Source organism: Mustela putorius, unplaced genomic scaffold (genome assembly GCF_011764305.1).
Source record: "Mustela putorius furo isolate JIRA1106 unplaced genomic scaffold, ASM1176430v1.1 tig00000095_pilon_pilon_pilon, whole genome shotgun sequence".
NCBI lineage: Eukaryota > Metazoa > Chordata > Mammalia > Carnivora > Mustelidae > Mustela > Mustela putorius.
The window spans coordinates 5,008,953-5,024,793 of NW_025421280.1; the positions used below are offsets into that span (position 1 = coordinate 5,008,953).

General features: G+C 39.7%; 1 protein-coding gene across 2 annotated transcripts in view; it reads left to right on the plus strand.

The window, feature by feature from the left end:
• The window catches only part of TAFA4 (TAFA chemokine like family member 4), a 184,612-nt gene extending 174,999 nt beyond the window's left edge, over positions 1 to 9,613 (plus strand). The window contains exon 6 of one of the 2 annotated variants that reach the window (XM_045077932.1): positions 8,135 to 9,613. In XM_045077932.1, the coding sequence (XP_044933867.1) occupies positions 8,135 to 8,340 (206 nt within the window). In that variant the 3' untranslated portion in view covers positions 8,341 to 9,613. The remainder of the gene's footprint in view (positions 1 to 8,134) is intronic. The other variant, XM_045077934.1, reaches the window with a different exon arrangement.
• Positions 9,614 to 15,841: the final 6,228 nt, after the last annotated feature.

The following is a 15,841-nucleotide window of genomic DNA, read 5'->3' on the forward strand; positions in this document are numbered from 1 at the left end:
CCACCCAGTTCTTAAGCCAGACAACTTTCTGCCTTATGTCCCCATGTCCACTCTTATGGGTCTTTGGAACTGTACCTCCCAACTCCCTCCTTGAGTGTGTGTCACTGTCCTTACAATGGTGGTCTTGTCCCCACTGTCTCTCATCTGGAGGACTGAGTTGCCTCATTCTCCACACCGCCACACGATGACTCCCATCATTTTGTGAAATGGAGATCTCCTAAGCTAGTCTCTCTGTCTCGCTCCACTAGCCTTGTCTGTCTGGCACTTAACGAAGGGAGGTAGCTTGCTGGGTTATTTATTTTTTGTTGTTTCAGCCTTCTGTTGGTGCCTCTTACCATGGTGCCTTTGAGGTTGCTGAGGAAGGTGTTTTTTCATGGAACGTGCTTCCCGCCTTTCTTTTCTCCTTCACCATTATTACCATTATTTCTTCAGAGTCGTTCACTGATTGAATTCATGTCTTGTGTATCTTTGAACGTTTACCATGGTTCTGCTTTACATGGCAGGGTGCCCTGAGGTGCTTAGCATCTAGAGCTTTCTTTTTAGAAGTGACCTGTGAGGTCAGGGCCCATGTTTGCAGTGACCTTGATAGTCCCATAGTGAAAGATGATATTTAGAACAAATGGTAACATTTGACAGAAAGCTGTAAATATCAATTTCAGCTGACATCAAATACAAAATTATCAGTAGTACAGTAAATCAGACAGTTATTTCTGTAGCTGATTAAAATCATAATTTCAAACTCAAAACTATGTAACATTAATTGCAAACTTCTCATAATTGATATAAAGATGATCTAGGCTAAATGACACAATACAGGCATATCTCATTTTCTTGTGATTTGCATAGACTGTTTTGTTTTTGTTTTTACAACCTGAAGGTTTGTGGCACCCCTGTGTCAAACAAGTCTATTAGCATCATTTGCATTGGCTCAATTTGTGTTTCTGTGTCACATTTTGGTGATTCTTGGAATATTTCAAATCTTTTCATTACTTGTTAGGATTATCTGCAATCTTTGATGGTACTATTATAATTTTCAGGTGACAGCCCTGTGAGATGGAAAACTTAGTCTGCACATGTATATGTTCTATCCCCCTATCTCTCTTCCTCTCCTGGGGCTTCTTGTTCCCTGAGATACGACAATACTGCAATTAGGCCAGCTAATAAATCTACACAGACCTCTCAGCATTCAAGGGAAAGGAAGAATCACATGTTTCTCACCTTAGGTCAGAAGCTAGAAATGATTAAGCTTAGTCAGAAAACCTTGTCCAAAGTCAAGATAGACCAAAATTTAGGCCTCTCACCAACAGATAGCCAAACTGGAAGCGCAAAGGAAAAGCCCACCAACGAAATTTTAAAAAGTACTCCAGTGAACACACAAATGAAAAGAAAGGGAAACAGCCTTATTAACCATATGGAGAAAGTTTGAGTGGTCTCACAACATTCCTTTAAACCAAAGCCTGAGCCAGAGTATGGCCCTAGGTCTCTTGAATTCTATAAAGGTACAGAGGAAAAGTTGGAAGCTAGCTGAAGTTGGTGCATGAGGTTTAACAAAGCAGCTATGTCCATAATATACAAGTGCAAGGTGAAGCACCAGGTACTGATATGGGAGCTGCAGCAAGTTCTCCAGAAGTTCCAGCTAAAATAAAGAAGGTGGCCACTCCAAACAACAGATTTTCATTGCAGACAACACAGCCTCCTATGGGAAGAAGACGCCATTCATGACTTTCATAGCTAGAGAGGAGAAGTCAATACCAGGCATCAAAGCTTTGAAGGATTGGTAGACTCTTGTCAGGGGCTAATGCACCTGGTGATCTTAGGCTGCAGACAAGCTCATTTACCATTTCAAAAATCCTAGAATCATTAAGAATTAGACTAAGCCTACTCTGTGCTCCAGAAGTGGGACAAAGCCCAAACGTCAGTGTTATCTGTTTACTGCTTGGTTTACTGATTATTTAAACCCCACCATTGAGACTTACTGCTTATAAAAAGATTCTTTTCCAAATATTACCATTCAGGGACAATGGACCTTGTCACCCAAGAGCTCTGATGGAGAGGAATATTGATTAATGTGTTCATGGCTGCTAACATGACTCCTTGATCCACAGGCTGCAGAATGGACGTCATTTTGAATTTCTTATTATTTTAAAAGCACATTTAATAAGGCTACAACTCCCCCAGATGAATCTGGGCATTCTAGAGGCTTCATTCTTAACAGGCCTTTGGAAGAAGTTGATTTTAACAGTCATGGACAACGCTGAGGGGTTCAGGACTTCAGGGGAGGAAGCCACTGGGGGTGTGGTGGAAATAGCAAGAAAACTGGAATTAGAAGAGGAGCCAGAACATGGGACTAACGTGCTGCACTCTCATGAGAAACATAAGAGATGTCGAAGTGCTTCTTATGGACAAGCATAGAAATGGGTTCTGGCAATGGCAGCTCCTCCTGGTGAAGATGCTCTGAAGATGGTTGACATGACAACCAGGGACTGAGACTATTACTTCCACTTAGTTGATGAACAGCAGCAGGGCTGGAGAGGACTGGCTCCCATTTTGAAAGAAGTTCTGTGAGTAAAATGCTAGCAACAGTATGGGCTGCGAGAGAGAGAACATTCCTGAAAGGAAGAGTCAGTCAGCACGACAGGCCAGATGGTCTTGTGAAAAGAAATGGCCACCACCAGCCCAAGCTTCAGCTACCGCCGCTCTGATTCATCCGCAGCCATCAACATCGAGGCAAGACCCTCTTCTGGGAAAAAGACTATGACTGGAGGCAAGCTCTGATGAGGGTTAGCATCCCCCCCCCAAAGTATTTTTATATTAAGACATGTACATTTTTTTTTAAGCCAAAATGTTCTTGCACACTTAACAGGACAGCACAGTGTAAACAAAACTATTATAGGCACTGGGAAACCAAAAAATTAATTTAGCATGCCTTACTGTGATATTTGCTTTATGGCAGTACTTGCTTTACTGGGGTGGTCTGGACCCAAACCTGCAGTAGCTCTGAGGTGTGCCTGTATATGCTCTTACAGCCAGAGCTGTGGAAGTCCATGGAGTCCTCTGTTGGTGGAGGAGGGAGGTTAACACTCTCATCATTTCTCTCAAGCCCATTTCTAAGCTACTCCAAATTAACTTCCAAACTATGTAAACCCAAGTGTGCTTGCTAAGCAAACCCTGCCTTAAAGTAATTCCACTCTCCTTTCCCCACGGGGCCCTTTCTGCCCCCTTTTTTCCCCCATCCCCTTCCTGAATAAAAATCTTGTTGCTGCCAATGAGCTGGGGCCTTACATCCATCAGAGATAAAAATTTCCATTTATCCTATGGCTTGTAGACTAAGAAGTGACGTTTGTAAGATTATACTTGTATTGATTCTTCTATATAAATATAAAACAAGACCATGAGTACAAGCCAACTGTGTTCCGGAAAAGAATGTGTCTAAGTGGTCTCTTGCTGGAGCGGCTCCCTCTCTATTTATGTGCAGTTAGAGAGCATTTGCAGGAAGCAAACCTTTAGGGGCATTTTGGCTCTGTGTGCTGGGAATATAAGTTTGCTCTAGCTAAATCCTCAACGGTAGTGACATTTCATTTGGCACTTCTAAAAGTTGTGGAAACACAATACAGTTCCCTAAGCCATAATGATACTTGGGTTTTTTCTTTCCTCTTCTTTTTCTTTTTTCTTTCTTTCTTTCTTTCTTTCTTTTTTTTTTTTTTTTGTGATATGCCACTTGAGAATAATCTTGAAGTAGTAAAACTTTGTTTCCTTTATTAATCCAAGTCCTTGTGACTTGAACTGCATAAAACATTTTATGTCTTTTATGGATCTTAGGAACATAAAGTAAATTCAATTGTGGAGGTGTCACTGGTTTCTGGGGAGAGCCTAGTACCCTCAGAAGCTGTGTCTTTTTCTTAAAATAGACACCAACCATACACCACAAGTGCGACAGAGGTCCTACAGAGGTAAAACCATTGCAGCCCTCAAGGGGGATAAGCTATATAACAAAATAGTTTTCATTTTGCTTATATAATTCATGTACAGCAGCAACAAAACATAAAAACACTTAAAAAAATTCTGCAGGAAGCCACTTAGGTCAGAATTGTATTTTCCATTTAAATGCAAATATGAAAAGAGTAAGCAGTCAAGTCAAGATATTAACAGACTTGGATGAAGATATGACAACCAGGAGATCAGTTTCCTAGCCAGTCATCCTGTCTTTTCCAGATGTAAGAGGGTGGCCGTGTGAGTTCACCCTGCTTCTACAGTTTTCAGCGTTTCCAGAGAGAAATTCCGCTACTAGTTCTTGTGCAGAACTACAGCTGTCCCTGTCATCCTGCCTCAGTTTCCCTTTATGTCGGTGGTGTTTTCATTAAAGCTCTCAGCAACTGTACGGCACTGTTCTAGAGCCAAAGTAAACTGCGGGTCAGGGCTCTTTTTTGTTTGAAAATGGAAGGAAATCATAGTGAATGTCAAGAAATTTTAGATTTGTCCTGTTTTTATTTTTCCAACATCTGACAGCGAAGAGCTATGTCTTAGGAGCAAAAGTTCTCAACCAGGGTAATTTTTCCATCAAGGGGATGTTTTTACTTGCCATGGGAGTTATTATGGGCATCGTGGGGGGAGAGGCCAGACAGGTGCTAAAAATCTTAAAAAGCAGAGTAGATCCCCCACCCTATAGCAACGAATTATCTGGCTCCAAATGTAAATAGTGTTGAGGTTAAAAAAAAAAAATCTGCTTTAGAGTTTTTTTTTTTTTTTTTGGAGGGGGAGCTCTTTGCAAGCATCTTATTAGATTCTCTTCATGTAGCCCTTCAAAGGTTCCACTTAGTATCTACATGTCTCTAATATTGCGTATTAGAAAACTAGAGATAAGAGTTGATGTAAACAACAGGTTATCTTTGCAACACTCTCAAGATCTAAGATGACCCAGTCTTTCTGGTATCTGCCTCAGAATGTCCTCTAATTCGTAACTTTCCCCCTGTTTCTTAGGATACCACAAGGATCATCCTCATTCTCTTGTGTCCCAGTATTCTAATTATTTAATGGTAACTGTCACTGCAGGAAACTTAACCATGGGAACGTGTACCCACCCTTGTGGGCCCCACCTCTAGGATTTTCTGGTCTAATAAGTCTGAGATGGGGTTTAGCGAACCATTCTCAAGAAGTTGTTCTTAATGTTGATTCTCGTTTAGCCATGCTCTGGACCTGCTCTGTTCTTGCCTTTATACTGTTTTCTGTGTTTCCGGGGTAATTTCCCTGCCCAGGTTTCTCCCTGGTGAGAGACCACCAGTGGATTCCCCCGGGTAACAGAAAAGAGTATAAGCACCTTGAGATGAGCCATCAAGATGACTCACCCAATAGAGCATGTATTTCCACATCCTACTGCTGTCTTCTTCATCTAGTCCCTTTTCTAAAATTCTCCTTGTCTTTCAAGGTCCAGCTGAGATGGATCCTTTACCCAGAAGTCTTGTCTTTCCTGTTTCGTAGAGTTAGAGCCTCAGATAACTCCCAGTCCCCTGTCACGTGAGAGAGGAGCTGGTCTTGGCACAATAGCAACCTTCTGTCCACCAGATTCCAAAGTGCCAATGAGCCTTCCATACACAGGTAGCAAAATGAAATGTTGACAGGAAAGTAAATCCTAGAGAATCTTTTTTTTTTTTTTTAAGATTTTTTAATTTATTTACCTGACAGACAGACATCACGAGCAGGCAGAGGCAGAGAGGAGAAAGCAGGCTTTCCGAGGAGCAGGGAGCTCGATGTGGGGCTCGATCCCAGGACCCTGGGATCATGACCTGAGCCAAAGGCAGAGGCTTTAACCCACTGAGCCACCCAGGCGCCCCAATCCTAGAGAATCTTATCATTAAACTTTAATAGAGATCAACTCCAAAACAAGCTGGTCATGTAAAGTAAGTTTCCTTAAATAAGATGCTGTTGAGAATTATATCCTAGATACAGGCTGATACCTGGCTGGGAATGCTGTTAACTTACATATGTAGATGCACACAGCAGATCCACCTGAGAGCCTTGCTTTCCTGAGTGTAGCTACACGCCAGAGCCCCGGGCCATGCCATTCACATCACACTCACTCTGCCTTACAGCTGAAAGGAGCAGGTGCTACTCGAATGAATGTTTAGTAATCGAAGAAGCTAAAGCAATGACAGTCTTCCCCATCTCAGAAAATCTCTGTCTCCATTACCCTCGGATTTGAGATCAAGACCTTGCTTGACTCCTCCTCCTCTCATGTTCTTTGTCCTCTTTTTCACAAGTCCTGCGGGCCTCACCTTTCATCACTTCTACCAAAGTGACCCCCCTTTAAGTTGACCTTCTGGCCATGCCTCCCTGGTCTCCTCTTTGTGCCTCAGTGGAGGAAAAGGCCAGAGTTCTCCTCCCAGGTACTCAGGGCTCCCCTGCTTCCTTCCAGCAGCCCCTCACATGACAATCCTCTAGAAAGCCCTAGAGCCCTGCCCTTCTGGCCTTAGGATCCTTTTGCCCATAGCACCTGTCTCTTCCTGGCATGTCGTTCCGTTGCCTGTTGGTCTCTTTCTTCTACAGTCAGAGTCTCCAAGCAATGGTTTGCAAGCCACACCCAGCCCGTGGCCTCTATTTTGTGGTCCAATAGCTAAGAATGGGCTCTGTGCTTTTAAAGGCTTGGAAGCAATCAATAGGAAAAAAGTGTTTCATAACATGAAAATTACATGAAATCCCAATTTCAGTGACTACAATTAGAGTTTTATTGGAACAAAACAATCCCCATTAGTTGACATGCTGTATTGTCTGTGTTCCTTTTGTGCTATAAAGGCTGAATTGAGTGGTTGTGGCAGAGACTGTGGCCTGCAAAGCTGAACAAATTTCTATGTGTTCCTTTACCTAGACTAGGGCTAGCGTACTTGTTCTATGAGCTCCATGAGGACTGTGCTGTTGTTGGGTGTGCTAGAGTAGCCTCCTGACAAACAAAAGAGCAACTGTATTGTAGAATATATAAAATAAAGGCCATATGTCAATTAACAGCAAATCTGAGGTTTGAATAAATACTTTGATGGGGTCCAAAGGCCAGGAGTGATGACTGTGTCATCAAGTAATACATGTTCATGTTGTGGGCCTGTTAAAATCTTAAGCTTTTGGGTTCCTGCACCCCTGCCCCAGGTTGTATATGGGTACTCTAACCTGTAAAATACCGTGCACCTTAACTGACCAAATAAAAGTAACTGCTAATTTATTTTCTTATAAATAATAAGAAATAAAAGAAACAACAGTAAACTTAATTTAATGTCTGTTTCTGGTAATTATGGCAGTTTTCCAAAAGAATGTAGTTTTTGTTATTGTTAAAGATTTATCTATTTGAGAGAGCATGCATGCACGAGAGAGAGTTGGGGGAGAGTCAGAGGGAGAGGGAAAGAGAACTTCAAGCAGATTCCCCGCTGAGCGCAAAGCCTGATAAGGGGCTCCATCTCCCTGAGATCACCACCGCAACTGAACTCAGTAGTCAGACGTTCAAGCAACTGAGCCACCCAGATGCCCCCAAAGTAACTTATTTTTAAAAAGTTAACTACATTAAAAAGGGGGATGGGCAATGCCTGGGTGGCTCAGTCAGTTAAGTGGCTGCCTTTGGCTCCGGTCATGATCCCAGGGTCCTACTCTGCTCCGTGGGGAGCCTGCTCCTCCCTCTCCCACTGCCCCTGCTCGTGGTCTCCCTCTCAAGTAAATAAAATCTTAAAAAAAAAAAATATAAAAGTTAACTACATTAAAAAGTAACAAAGGTAACATTTAATATCGACATACACTGATCTTAATTGGCATTCATTTGAAAAGAATTTCAATGCCTTTAAGAAAGCATGCTCAGCAGGCCTGCGTTAACTCTCTGGGCCATGAATGTACCGAATCTGATGGGTTTTGTGTAACTCAACAAAATACCAAGCTAAGGTGCATAATACCATGTTGTGCAAGCCTTTGTGCATTTTTTTTTTCAACCTGGAAGCAAGAACTGTGAAGAATTTGATTTGAACAGTTGATTTGGCAAAGTTGGTTACAGATAAAGGGACAAACTGCTAAACGCGTTCGGGACTTCTAGGGCTGGTAAAGCAGAGACTGTCCTGGGGGGCGGGGGATGAGATTCTGAATGCTCACTCACTTATTTAATTTGTTTTAGGTAACGCGGTAGCGAAGAGAGGTGTGCTTACTCCTGGAGGAGTGACAGACAGGATGCAGAGGTCTCTTATTTGGATGACTGTCTTGGCGGGTTTGGGGGAAATCGTCTCGGATTTCTGCAATATCACATTTGCATATGTGTGCTATAAGGAGTATCATTTCCCTGACTGTCCCAGCCCTCTCCGCTTCATGAATTTATCACATTGAATTATGGCCATGGGCTGCCATGCAATTCACACCCTGTCTGGATCCCAGGCAACATACCTCCGACAGACCCTGGAGGAACACAGCAGAGACTTCACCATGGATCTCCACTTGGCCTTCCACATCTTTCAGCCTTCACAAAGGAACGTGGACAGGTTCACAGGGTCCTTATTCTGTTCCTCTTTTGAACTTTTCCTTTAGTCCTTGCGTTAAAGTGGTTTGAAAGGCATCTCAGTACCAAAACATTTTGGCAGAACATATTTGCAGATGTAGATTAATGAACTCTGATTAACTGCTGAAGAAGATTCCTTTTATAAATCTTGACAAATAGACTTATTGGGGTTATTGTGTGTGTATTTGTATTTTTTGTTTTAGAAGATTTAAATTTTTGCATTTTAGGTTCTGTTGTCAGGTTAGCAGAAATAAAATAACACGTTAACTTCTGGGCACCATTTTCCTGAGTGCTAAGGAGGTGTATCTCCACTCCCATATTTTATAGCCAAAGCTTGATCATGACATAGTCACAAAAGAAATAAAACCTGTTGGGATTTTTATAGCTTAGGTGTTGTCTTAAAGGTAAATCATTTAAATTATAAAACCGTCTCTGTTTAGATCAAGGGTGTTTTCTGAGATCCATTTCATGTCAACTGTATTAAACTATTTTGTTAGAAGTCTTGAAATGTTGAATTTTTAGGCTGTAAATGATTTATTCTTGGCTCTTCTCTCATTTGTTAGTCATTTTATTTCTTTAAATGTAAGTAAAATCTGAGTCATTTTTTTCTGGGTTTAATGATTTTTACAGAAGACATGTGTCCACATATTCTCAGATGCTGTCATGCAGAAATATATCACAGACGAAAAGTGACTGACCCAGATTTTAAATGCATAATGTCATTAAAACACACACTACTGTAATATGGGATTTTATACATTAAGAAATGCCAAAAACATCCTTTCTGCACTGTTAATTATCCCTGTCCTTTCACAATTGTGGGGGTGGAAATATTACTATAACATTTATAGCAGTAACAATTATATCTACTTGATTTTAGTCTTGCAAAAAGAATGGAAATGGGGTACATCCATTTGTGGGCTAACCTTGTTTGAATTTGACGGGTTGCTTACCAGGATTATTAGTGTTTTACTAGTAAGTAAAAACATTCATTCTGCTGATGGCACCTAAGTTTTTGTGATGATTTTATTGCCTGAAGACTTCATGTTAATATCCCAGGCTTGCAAATTTTAAAAGCAAACGTGGAAACTAAAAAATTACATTTAATTTTGGGCATGTGAGCCATATGGCAAACATAAGACTTAAACATGTAGCATTAGAGATAATTAAATCTCCCTAGATTTTAAATTGAGGGCCAGGCACGATGCTTTATATACTCTGCTGCCTTTACTGTAGGACCCTCCATTGTAAGAAGAGAGGGTTAAAAAAAAAAGTCTATTTTATGGTACTTGAAAGACTGTCTCAGTCTTTTGCCCATACATCTGATCTCGCACACCAAATAAGATCAAGTTAAAATGACATTGCTTCACCTTGACATACATTTCTAGGGTGTAAGCTACTTTGGGGGAGTAAGTAAATGGTCCATTAGGAAAAATAGTGGGTATCACAACTGCCATTTCATCCATTATTGCTTCAAAGTATACTTTTTATCAAGTTCACAAGTCTTAAAATGGAGCTTGTCTGCAGAAGCGTTTTAATGTTATCATTCCTATACTTTTCCTGGAGGGAAGTAGATAAGTCAGTTTTCTGTGTATTCCAGAATTTAAAACAAAGACACCAAGGGAGTTGTGAAGACATTAGTCATGTCAGCATTAAGACCTCTGATTGTGGCACTTAAGATCTCACCACCAGAAGACTTCTTTTTTCTTAAAAACCTGATGCTGCCAAGTGAGGGCTGTGGACTTAGCCTAGGCCTCTCCAATGGAACCAGAGACCTAGATTTCATAGCTTTCCCTCAGATCCAGATTTGTTGCTCTAAACTGTATGGACCTCACCTACGTACATGTGGAACTCTCCTCCTGCACTAAATTTAACAGACATTGGATGAAGACCCCCAAATGGTCGACCTTTATACACACAAATCCATTTTTCTTCTCCACCTGTTCAGGTCTTTATGAATATTCCCATTTTATAGAATTTAGGACCAATAAACTTAAATTTGCCCAGACTCACCTAGTTAGTTACTACTAGAAAGTATAGAATGAGGAATCATGAAAAAAAGATGAGAAACTATAGCTTTACTTTTCCTTGAGCTTTTTGGATAACATATATTAATCCTGTGTCTTAGGGTGTCAGGGAAATTGGCTAGCCTTAGAATCTGGCTAACATCTGACCTACCTGGGCCCAGCACCTGTACTCTTTGCCATGATCTTTAATGTGCCAAAACACTGATGAAAAATCTCACTGCTTTCAGCTTAAGAAATCTCAGAACTCACCTCCTCCCATGGACACACAGACTCTACAACTCAATACAGAGCAATTCTTCCTGAAGAAGAACGGAGTGCTGATTGGGTGGCTTTGGCACAATGATGTTAGAGGAAGGACACAGAGGACAGGAAAGAGGAGGACCTGGTATCGATGGGAACACCACCCTGATGTGATGATTTGCACTAGGGAGGGTATCACTGAGGGGTGGCCTGCCCTAGGACACAGCAAAGAAACAGCCGTTTAAAGAGCAACTGCACTGTAAGTGAAGGAAAGTCATCTACTAATTCTAGAGTTTCCGCCAAAAAGTGTGGAACTCTTTGAACTCTCTGTGGGGTCTAAGGTGCCACCAGGCACCACTGTTTATATAACCCCTGACCTTGATAGTGTAGATGGGAGCAAGGTCCAGGTACTCAGCAAGCCCCAGGCTCTAAGTCTACATTAGTGCCAACCGTTCTACCAAGGTGGTCTCAATATGTGCTCCAGGTCTCCCCTGAACTGTGCCCAACCCAGTCATCCTGCCAGGACAGCCCTAGCCCACAGCACCTCAGGACCCCATCAGGCCTTCCCCGCTCCAGCCATCCTTCCAGGGTGGGAAGCAAAGAAGGCACACTTCTGCTTCAGTTCCAGCCATCCCTCCAGGACAACCCTGTAAGGGAGATGCTCTGAGAACCCCAGCACATGAATGTTTCAGTTCCAACTGTCTTGCTAAAGGCTGATCTGGTTCACAGCATCTTGTGTCCTTGTGGTTCATTTCTTTCTTTCTTTTTTTTCCCTAAGATTTTATTTATTTATTTGACAGACAGAGATCACAAGTAGGCAGAGAGGCAGGCAGAGAAAGAGAGGGGGAAGCAGGCTCTCTGCTCAGCAGAGAGCCTGATGTGGGGCTTGGATCCCAGGATCCTGAGATCATGACCCAAGCCGAAGGTAGAGGCTTAACCCACTGAGCCACCCAGGTGCCCCTGTGGTTCATTTCTACTCCAGCCAGGGGTAGGGTGGCCCTGGTGCAGTACACCCTGGAACCCTCCAGGCTGCATCTGATTCAGTTCTAGCTGATCAGCCAAACCACTAGGCACATGTAGTCTCCAAAGGGAATGCTCCAATGCAAGGGGACTCAGGAACTGAAGAGGTAGGTGCTCTCCATAATTCACAGATACAACACAGTCAAAACAAAACAAAAAACCAAAAAACTAGACCACGGAGTTATGTGATGAACAAAAGAATAAGATACTACATCCCCCACCAAAACCCTAATGAAACAGAGGTAAGTAATTTACCTGATAAAGAGTTCAAAGTAATGGTCATAAAGAAGCTCATACAACTCCAATGAAGAATGGAAGAATAAAGTGAAAACTTCAACAAAGAGTTAGAAAATATAAGAAAGTACCAAACAGAAGTCACAAAGTTGGAGATTATAATAACTGAACTGAAAAATACACCAGAGGAAATCACCCAAAATAGGTCAGTAATCTGGTAGAGAGAATAGTGGAAGTTACCCAGTCAGAAGATCAAAAAGAAAAAAAATTTTAAAATGACAATAGTTTGAGACCTCTGGGACACAACATCTAGCATACTAACATTCGCATTATATTGCTCCCAGCAGAAAGAGAGATAAATGGGGCAAAAACCTTTTTTGAAGAAGTAATGGGTGAAAAGTTTGCTAACTTGGGGAAGGAAGCAGACAGCTGGGTCCAGATAACACAGTCCCAAACAGGAAGAATCCAAAGAGATCCAAACCAAGACATATTACTAAAAATAATGGCAGAAGTTAAAATCTTAAAACAGGAGAAAAACAAATAGTTGCATACAAGGGAAACCTCATAAGAGTACCAGTTGATCTGTCAGCAAAAATGTTGCCGGTGCAAATGGAGGGGCGTACTACATTCAAAGTGCTGAAAGAGACAAACTTACAATTGAGAATATTCTACCTGGCAAGGTAATCATTCAGAATTTACGGTGGGCTAAAGAGTTTCCTAGAAAAACATACGCTAACATAGCTCATAAATAAGTCTAAAATGGCCTTACCAGAAATGTTAAAGTGTCTTCTTTAAATAAAAAAGGCTATAACTAGAAATTATAAATATATGAAAGAAAAAAATCTCATTGGTAAAACCAAATATATAGTGAAAGTAGTAAATTAGCCACTTGAAAAGTTACTATAAAAGTTATAAGCAAAACCAACTCTGTAATAAGTAGTTAAGGGGTAAACAAAACAAAGTAAAATAAGATGTCAAAAACAAAGCACAGTGTGGGGAGTAAAAATGTGGGACACAAAAACTCATTTGAACTTAAGCAACCATCAGCTTAAAATAAGACTACTACATATGTAAGCCAATGTATATGATCTTCATGGTAACAAGCCAAAAGCCTACAATAGACTAAAAGAAAACAATAAAGAGAAAGGAACCCAAATATAACACTAAAACATACCATCAAATCTCATGGAAGAGATTGAAAGAACTACAAAAACAACCAGAAAGCAATGAACAAAATGGCATTAAGAATATACATTTCAGTAACTACTTTTCATGTAAATGGACTCAGTGCTCCAATAAAAAGGTACAAAGTGGCAAAATGTATAAACCAATTCTTTTACATATATGTTGCTATATATGTAAGCATATATAAGAAGCAGTATCTTATTTCTTGAGATACTCCCATAACTCCCATAATGAATTTCCCTTTTAGAATTGTTTTTGTTGTATCCCATAGATTTTAAAAAAGCTGTTTCCATTTTTATTTGTGTCAGGGTATTTTTAAATTTCCTACTCACTTCAGATCTAAAGACACACAGAGACTCAAAGTGAAAAGATGGAAAAGGAGTCCATGCAAAGGGCGATGGAAAGACAGCTAGTGCAGCAGTATTTCTGTCCGACAAAGCAGACTTGAAAATAAAAACAGACAAAAGACGAAGAAGGGCATTACATAATGATAAAGGGGTTAATCCAAGAAGAGGACATAACATTTTTACATGTTTATGCAGCCATCATAGGAATATCCAAATATAAAAAGCAAATGTTAACAGACATAAAGGGAAAAATTAACAGTAATACATTAGGGGACTTTAACACCCCACTTACATTAATGGATAGATTGTCTGGACAGAATCAAGAAGATAATACTGACCTTAAAAGATGTATTAGATCAGATGGACTTAATAGATATATAAAGAACATTCCAACCCCAGACAGCAAAAGACACATTTCACTCAAGTGTACAAGGGACATTCTCCAGGACAAATCACATGTTACACGGCAAAACAACTCTCAGTGGTTTTAAGATTAAAATAACCTTTCTTAATATGAATCTTAATATGAATCTTTCATCATATGAAACTCGAAAACAATTACAGGAAGAAAAATGGGGCAAAAAACCCCCACAAACACCTGGATGCTAAACAGTATGTTGCTAAACAACCAATGGGTCAATGAAAAAAATCAAAGAGGAAATTTAAAAATACCCTGACACAAATAAAAATGGAAACAGCTTTTTTAAAATCTATGGGATACAACAAAAACAATTCTAAAAGGGAAATTCATTATGGGAGTTATGGGAGTATCTCAAGAAATAAGAAAAATCCCAAATGAACCATTTAATTTTATACCTAAAACAACTAGAAAAAGACTGAACAAAGGCTAAAGTTAGTACAAGAAAAGAAATGATGATCAAAATGAAAATAAATGAAATAAAGACAAAAAATAGAAAAGATCAGCAGACCAAACAGGTTCTTTGAAAAGATAAATAGAATCAATAAACCTTTAGCCAGACTAATAAGAAAAAAATTGAGGGCCAAAGTAAATCAGGAATGAAAGAGAAGTTAAAACTAACACCACAGAAACAAAGGCTCTTAAGACAGTACTACAATTATTTGCCAATAAATTGGAAAACATAGAAGAAATAAATTTCTTGAAACAAACTTTCAAGACAGAATCACAAGAAATTAAAAATCTGAACAGACTGAGTACAAGTAATGAAATTCAATTAGTAATTAAAAAACTTCCACAAACCAATAGTCCAGTACCAGATAGGTTCACAGCTCAATTCTAGCAAATACTTAAGACTTCCTATCTATCCTCAAATTATTCAAAAAATTTTAGAGGAAAGAATGCTTCAAACTCATTTTGGCCAGTATCCCTAATGAACATGGATGGAAAAATCCTCAACATAATATTAGCAAACTCAATTCAAAATACACTGGAAAGATCATACACCACTGTCAAATGGGATTCATTCCAGGGATACAAAGATTGTTCAGTATCTGCAAATCAATTAACATGCTATGCCACATTAATAAAACAAAGGATACAATCAAATGATCATATCAGTAGAATCAGAAAAGCTTTAACAAAATTCAACAAAGCAGGTAAGGACGGACCTTATTAGCTCAATAATAAAGGCCATATATGGCAAACTGACAGCTAACATCATACTCAATGGTGAAAAGCTGAAGCTTTTTCTCCAGGATCAAGAGGATGATAAGAATGCCCACTCTTGCTATTTTCATTCAAGAAGTTCTTGCTAGTATTAGAAGTCCTTGCCATAGAAATTAGATAAAAAAAACAAAGGCAACCAAATCAGAAAGAAAGTAGTAAAGTTTACAGAAGACATGAGACTTTATGCAGAAAAACCTAAAGATTTCACCAAAAATCTATTAGAATAAATGAGTTTAGGAAAGTCACAAGATACAAAATAACATTCAGAAATGGATTGTGTTTCAATACACTAATATTGAAACATGAAGAAGTTTAAAAGACAATACCATTTACAGTTGGGTCACAAAGAATAAAACACTAGGAATAAATTTAACCAAGGAAGTGAAATAAATTTAATCAAGGAAGTTCAGAAACTACTTTGAAGACCCTGGCATGAAATACATTGAAGATGACACAAATAAATGGAATGGTAATCTGTGCTCATGGATTGGACAAGTTAGTATTACCAAATGTCCATATTATTCAGTACAATCCCTATCAAAGTACTAATGATATTTTTCATAGATTTGGGACAGAGAATCCTTAGATTTGTATGGAACCACGAAGGACCTGAATAGCAAAACAATTTTGAGAA